This window comes from Alligator sinensis, unplaced genomic scaffold (assembly GCF_000455745.1).
Source record: "Alligator sinensis unplaced genomic scaffold, ASM45574v1 scaffold1224_1, whole genome shotgun sequence".
Taxonomy (NCBI): Eukaryota; Metazoa; Chordata; order Crocodylia; family Alligatoridae; genus Alligator; species Alligator sinensis.
Window position 1 is genome coordinate 268394 of NW_005842626.1, and position 7450 is coordinate 275843.

At 49.7% G+C, this 7450-nt stretch overlaps 1 protein-coding gene across 2 annotated transcripts in view; it reads left to right on the forward strand.

Annotated features, from left to right (window-relative positions):
- The window catches only part of ATG7 (autophagy related 7), a 316197-nt gene that overhangs the window by 227308 nt on the left and 81439 nt on the right, over positions 1-7450 (forward strand). Inside the window, exon 20 of one of the 2 annotated variants that reach the window (XM_025215158.1) lies at positions 6410-6467. The exons of the other annotated variant lie outside the window; for it this stretch is intronic. Within the exon in view, the coding sequence (XP_025070943.1) occupies positions 6410-6467 (58 nt within the window). The remainder of the gene's footprint in view (positions 1-6409; positions 6468-7450) is intronic. 2 annotated transcript variants of the gene reach the window in all.

Sequence of the window (7450 nt, forward strand, 5' to 3'; positions counted from 1 at the left end):
CCTGTGCCTACATTATGATGAGACCTAGAGTTTTGTTCCAGTTGCCCAAAAGTGATGTCAGTTTGAGAAATTTGAAAATAGTCTGCAGGCTAAAATGACCCTAATCCTGCATAAATTATCCCATTGCCCCTGAACTGAAATACTTTCTGAAATAGCACAGAAAGCTGCTTTATTGACTAGTTTGTTGTCAAGTCTGTAGCTGCACAAAAGTCATCTTACACAAAGTTTATACAGAAAAGGAAAGCGTGCATTTTTTGGCTTTAAGTAGTAAACTGGGGAACTGGGTAAAGTTGATTGTACCAAACCATAGAAACAACTTTAAGGGGATTAGTGCAGAAGAGACCAGAATAAAGTTGGAAAGTTTCTTTCATATTTTACTGTTTAATTCCCAGGAAGGCTATCCTCGAGCTGTTGCTGATGATGACTGGGAGGCAATAGCAGGTTGCTTGGAAATATCCACCCTGTTCTAGCTTCTAAATAGATGAGTCCCCTCAAAGCAATAATAAAGAAGTATCCCCTACAATTGAATCAGGAATTGATGTAGCCCAAGTTAGGGCCATTTCTAGGAGACCTAAATAGGCAATTTTGAGTATATTGGGTTTCATTATGTATATAAATACCATTTATTGCAAAAGTCCCTTTTACAATTTTTTTCACTACTCAGTTTTCCTTGTGAAACTTTGAGTGTCTCACTGCCTTGAGGGGCAACAGAATCCTTTAGTCTGCTATAAGAGATTTTCCACCACTGCTGAGTGAAGCAAGACATGTGCTGCTGCTTGGCCACAGCATGAAGGTGTGTATTTAGGCCTGTGCAAATAGGGAAATATTTGATTTGGATTCAGATTCAACCAATTCAGAGGCCAGCGATTCGATTTGGAGATTTGGATTGCTGTTCTGAATTGATTCTGCCAAGTTGGCTTTGGAAGATTCGGTGCTGATATGTAGAGATTTGGCCATAGAGTATAATGGGGAATCAATGAAATACCGATAAAGTTGTCATATTTTGACTGATTTAGATTAAACTTGCAGGAATGGTAGCCCCTTCTGAGGGTTAAAAAACCTGCCCAGCTCCATCCAGATCAACAGCCAAAAGGAGCTAGAGCCAGGGGCCAGCACCTATGCTGGCCCCAGCAGTATAAAAACCTGCCCTGGTCAGCAGCTCTGGGCTACTTGCCCTCAGGAGCCTCTGGGGGAGGAAGTTGGCCATGCCCCTTCCTGTCCTAGGCTGCTGCTGCTGCTGGCTTGGTCTCAGGAGGTTCTGGGGAGAAGATGGCCAGGTCCCTTCCTGCCTCTGGCTACTGCTAGCTGCTGGCTTGTTCTTGGAGCTTTTAGGGGTAAGGTGGCCACACTCCTTCCTTCCTTGGACTGCTGCTGCTGCCCCGCCATGGGTGGGGTCCTCTGCTGCACACCATTGCCCCCGTGGGGAGGGGCCCACCACACTGCACTGCACCCAAGCACCGCACCCCAGCTTCTGAACCCCTGTTCCAGCTTGCTGCCCAGCCGCAGTCGGGGGACAGCCTGGGGAGGGAGCCCGCACTGCTCCAGGAGCCGGTGGTGCAGCTGGTTCTGTCAGCATATGCTGACAATGTACTCCTCATGGTCCAGGACTCAGTGACCTGGTGGAGGCCTGCCAAGCATTGTACTTCGCGACCTCCTCTGCCCGGGCATGGTGGTGGGTGACGGGTGGCAGGTGGGCTCACTCCCACCCGCACTCCATGGGATCCACTGGAGAACAGGCTCACTGCTCTGCTTGGGGGTCTACCTGTCCCCCACAGACCCCTCCCCACCGGAGAACTGGAACCAGCTGCAGGCAAGGGTGGTGGAGTGGCTCCGGGCAAGGGCAGGGTTCCTGAGGTGTCTCTTCCTGCATGGGAGAGTGCTGGTGCTGAACCAGCTGGTCCTGTCCATGCTTTGGCACCGCTTACGCACCCTGCCTGTGCCCCCCCCCCCCCACAAAGTCCTGGCAGGGTTCCAGAGATGGGCACTGGAGTTTTTCTGACCACAACAGCACTGGGTCACTGCAGAAGTCCTGAGCCTCCCCTTGTGGGAGGGCAGCCAGGGCCTGGTTTGCCTCCACAGGCAGGGCCTGATGTCCAGCCTTCAGGCCCTGCAGCAACTGCTATACGGTATCGGTAGCCACATGGCATGGGACCACCTGGGCGTGCCTTCCCCCGCCACTTCCAGTGGCTCCAATATGACTGGCAGCTCCTCAACCTGTGGGGTTTTTCCCTGCAGGACCTGTGAGGGCTGCCGGACTTCTACCAGGACCTCCTCCGGGCCTGGAGACTGGTCTCCATCTCCAGGTCCCCTGCAACAGTCCCCCAGGGTGCCAACCTGCTCATTGAGCTCCTCCTCTGGAACCCCCAGCTAGAGGTGCCAACAGCAGAGGCACCCTGGTTGCAACAGAGGTTGATCCTGGCTGGTGTCACCTGTATCGGAGACCTCCTGGACTACGACAGGCAGGAATGGGTGGACCCAGCTGTGCTAGCCCGGCGCATGGGTCTACCCATGACACGTGTGACCTGCCATTTGGTCCAGGTGGTAAAATCTGCCCTACCTCCCAATGCCCTTGCCCATGTTGACCAGGTCCTGCGCAGTGGCAGTCCCCACCGCCTGCCCCCTGCTTTGTCCTCCAGCCCACCGGAGTTTGTCGTGGAGCCAGCACCTCACCTAGCCTTGTGGCACTTCCTGCTTCACCACCTAAGCTGGCTGGAGGACACCAGACTGGTCCACTTTTCCACCATCCATCACCGTCACCTCTACACACTCACATGCTGCACAATTCATCATGCCACCCTTGCGTCCCGCCCTGACACCAAGTGGTGGGATGTGCTCAGTGATCGCATGGCTGGGGCACCCCAGTGGCTGAGTCTGTACTCCACCCTCATCTTACAAGCCACTGGGGACCTCATCTGGCACCTCCTCCATGGAGCTGTTGCCACAGGCATGTATGAGTCAAGCTTCATGGACACCCCAGTCTTCTGCCCCTTCTGCAGGCAGAGGGAGACCCTAGTACACATGGCCCTTGAGTGTACCAGGCTGTAGCCCTTCCACCTCCAGAACCTCCTCCTGAGGTTCTGGTTGAATTTCACCCTCCACCTTTTTGTTTTTTGTCATCCCATCCATGGCCCCACCAAGTCCCGGGACCTCCTGGTCAACCTCCTCCTGGCCCTGGCCAAGTGGGCCCTGTACTTGACTGGGAAGGAGGGTCTGACCGGGAAGGTGCCCGGAGACTGTGGGACCATTTTCCTCTACCTTGTCTGTGCACGTTTCTGGGCAGAGCGCAAGTGGGCAGCATCCACCAGCTCCTTGGATGCTTTTGAGTACCGGTGGGTCCGGCCCGGGGGGCTCTGCTCAGTGTCCCCCTCCAGAGAACTTCTTTTCATGTTTTGAACCTTTGACCCCCAAATCACTCCTACCCTCTTCTTCCTTAGTTGTCCCACCAAAAAAAAAAATGATTAGTTGTATCTTTCAAACTTTGGCTCCACACAGTGGGGGCTGTTAGTTAACTAAGTGGGCCTTAAGGCCCACAATCTCTGCAAGATACAAATAGACAGGAGCTTCTGAGACCCAGCCACTTGGTGTCTGGGGACACTAGCCCCTTGTGTCAACTAGACTGCTGAAGCAGCATCCCAAATTCACTTTTTAAAATACCCCAAAATCCACATTCTTCCACAACTAGAACAAAAGAGAGAGAGAGGGATTGATCAGATGGGCAATGTTTTATTGCTATATTTACAATGTTAAAGCAATTTCAAAGCCTACCAGTGTCTCTAGCATCATAATAAAATAAATCCTAAATATCTCTGTTTTAATATTTGCTTTTGGTTTCCTTATCACATGCTGGGTGTGTGATGGGGGATGTGGGGTTTGCAGGAGGGGGGTGAGAAGTGGGGTGCAAGGTTGTGTGTGAGTGGGTGTAGGGGCTGCTTAGGACAGGTGGATCCCCTGCCCCGCACAGGGCAGAGCACCCCCACACAGCACATGGACTACCCTGCCTGCAGGGTCCTAGCCCCACTCCCAAGGACTAGAGCTCCCCTCAGCCCACCCCCCACTGGTCTCCAGTCCCCTGCTCATTCCCCTGCTCCTCTCCAGCCTTGGTAGGCTAGAGATGAAGAGGAGGCTGGAGAGAGCAGGGGAAGTCTCCAGCTCCTCTCCAGGGGATCATCTCTAGCCTCCTGCTTGTTCCCCTGCTCATCTCCAGCCTCACAAGCATGTTTCATGCAACTTAAAATGGAATCCAAACAGAAAATATTTTAATATTGGAGTTGTGACTTGAATCCACATAGGAGCCTGATCCAGCTTCCACTGAAATCAGTGGGAGTCTTTCCTTTGTCTTCAATGAGAACTGCATTGGGTCCTTTGTCCCTGGTGCCTAAAAACTTTTTTGAGTCTATTTTATCTACAACCCTAAAATAGTGGCCAGGGTGTTACAAGGAAAGGAAAGGAATCAAAAGCACCTATGTGATTTAGAAATCAAGATCTCATTGAAAGTCCAACACACTAAGTGTTGTATCACTTACATTAAGTCACTTTTGAAAATGCGAGTGAGACTCCAAAGTCCCCCAGATGAAGGCTGGAGATGAGCAGGAGGCTGGAGAGGAGAAGGAGCAGGAGGCTGGAGACAGCAGGGGAATTCTCCATCTCCTGTCCAGGGGCTTGTCTGTCTCCAACCCCCTGCTTGTTCCCCTGCTTATCTCCAGCCTCCTGTTCATTGTCTTCATACCTGTGCATATTCTCCTGCTTATCTCCAGCCTTGGGAGGCTGGAGACAAGCCTCTGGGAAGCAGCTGAAGACTTCCCCTGCTCATCTCCAGCCTTGGAGGCTGCTATTACTGCGGGTGAGTGTGGGGGAGTGAAGGGAATGAATGCGGGGGCAGGGGGAACAAACAGGGAGCTGGGAGAATGAATGGGGAGTTGGGGAAACAAACTGGGGCTGGGGCCCCCTTCCCTACTCCTCGAGCCCTCCAACCCCCTACTTGCCTCGCATGAAGCCAGTTCCAGGTCCCTGCAGCTTGCACCGCTGCCTGCCCTGTAGGGCAGGCAGCGTGTTTCAGCACCGAGGAAAGGGACAAACACAGAGATGCTCTGGCAGGCTACCTTTTTATGTTTGCTTCTCTGCATGGTGATATATATTACACTGCCAGGGAAAACACTAAGCTGTCTTTTTAAAAAGTATTGGGGAAAAAAGAGAACAAGTATAAATTGAAAGAAGTGAATTGGATAAGGATATGGAAAGTAGAGGGATTCTAAGCTAAGCTAAGCTATATCTTGTCCAATCCTTTCTGAGAACAAAAAGGAGCAGGCGACTGACTAGGAAGCCAAACCAGCCCAGTACCTTTTAGATGCTGTTGCTAAGTCAGGTAGAAACAGCTCACAAAAGGGACAGAAAACCTGCAGACAGAGGCTTTTACGCTGCTTCAGTGTCCCTCCCCCAGATGCTGTGATTGAAAGGGGACTCAGGGAGAGATCACACTCATTGGCCAGCCAGAGATGATGTCAGTCCTTCCCCCCCCCCCATCCCCCTCCGTCTTCTAAGTTTCTGTTTCCCCTGAACCACCCCCCCAAAACCTGTGAATCTTTTCTGAATCGATTCAGTGGCTCTAAATCAATTCGGAAAGTTTTAAGCTTCTAGTGGTTCGATTTCAAGATTCGGCCTCCAAATTGGGCCAAATCTTTTCTGAATCAAATCGCGAACTGAAGCTTTGCACAGCCCTAGTGTGTATACTCTTCTATACCCTAATGTGTACGCTCGGTTGGCATAACTGCTGAGTGGACCTGCAAGAAGTGCATGAGTATACACATACTCTGGAAGTTTGGTAATGATGGCTGCTGTCTGGCACCAGAAGTTCAGAGAGCAAAGCAAGTATATGTAGTCATAGTGCTGCTTTCAAGATGTGGCTCTCTTGTTGTTTGAGGCTGTTGGGGCAGCACAGTCAGACAACCCTGGCCTTTTAGTCCTCAAATTTAGTTTGTAAATAAATTACTGCTGAGAAATAATACATTTGCATCATGTTTCCTCTGTGTTTTTCAATGTATTATGCAACACAAATGTACAAGCACTTACATAGAATAATTTATTGCTGTTAATAAGAAAGTTACTTTTACTTTCAGTAATGTTTGTGCAAAACTTTAAGAACACTCTCTTACTTAAGTCTGACCATCTGGATTAAAGGCTTTTCTTAACCTTAAATACAGATTATGACTCTGTTTCTTAAATATATGGCCATAAAATGTTGGCTGATTTCCAACTTTCTTCATTAAAACATTGGTCATTAAGCCTTTTTAAGACACCAGACATTAAATGATTGTTCTGCACAATGGCGTTTGTTTATAATTTGGGGACACTGGGAATTGGTTATTGCCATAATTCAGCACTGTAATGAAAAAAGCATGTCTGTACCTGCCAGGAACCTTTGAGAGTTCTGAGAGAGAGAGAGGAAAAAAATCATGGACTTCCAAGACAAGGTATTAATAATAAGACATTTAAAATCTTTAATCTCTCATCACTCACTGTGTTACAGCGGTATCATTATTGGTTCAATAACAAAGGTTTAGTTGTGCATTTTTAATTGTAACTGGACCTAAAGACGGTTTCAGTGGTCACAATATCTTTCAGATGTGTTTTGTTTTGAAGTATACAGTTACAGCAGGCAACCAGTATTCAGGGCTTCTTAACTCCTGCCTCTCTGTGTAGCGTGCGTCTAGTAATTCACCTTGCCTTCTCAGTTTCCCATCTGTAAAAGAGGAGGCATAATAGGAATTCTACTTGCCTCACAGGATGTTTGTTACTATTGGCAGACTTATTATATCATTAATATGTTCTTGCTACTAATATTGAGGATGATGATGATGATAGTTTTGTTTGCAAACACTGTGGGCCACACATACCTGTGTGGTCTGGCTGCTTTGATGCTGCTCCAGCAGTTTAAACTATTTTATGGCTACCTTGACTCTGGAGTAACAGAAAGCAGTTCTCTGTATCTGCTTACACTAGTGATGCTCAGCCAGGGTGCAGTGGCACCTTAAGATGCTGTAAGATGCCCTCAGGGGTGCTACAGTGCCCAGTCCCTGTACAAGGAGGTAAGCACACTACCAGCTCCTCCCCCTGCCCTCCCAAGGGTCCCACAGACAAAGACACACTTCTGGCTGCCCCTTCCATCCTCCAGCAGCCCCTGCACCAGCTGCTCTGAGGAGGGGGGTACCTCTCCCCTTCTATCCTCCCAAGCCTCATGTGCTCTGTTGCTCCCTCTCTCTGTTCCTCAGACTCCTTCAGCACCCCTTGTGCACTATTGCAGCCTGGCATGTGGTCCTTGCTGGCCAGGTGTTACTGGATTCTCTACACTTTGGCTTCAGGGTTGGAGATCAGGGAGAATCACCCTAGGATAATGAAGGCCAGAAATTGGCCCACCAATTCCTGGTCCACAGCAGTGACCTGGACCCCATGTGTA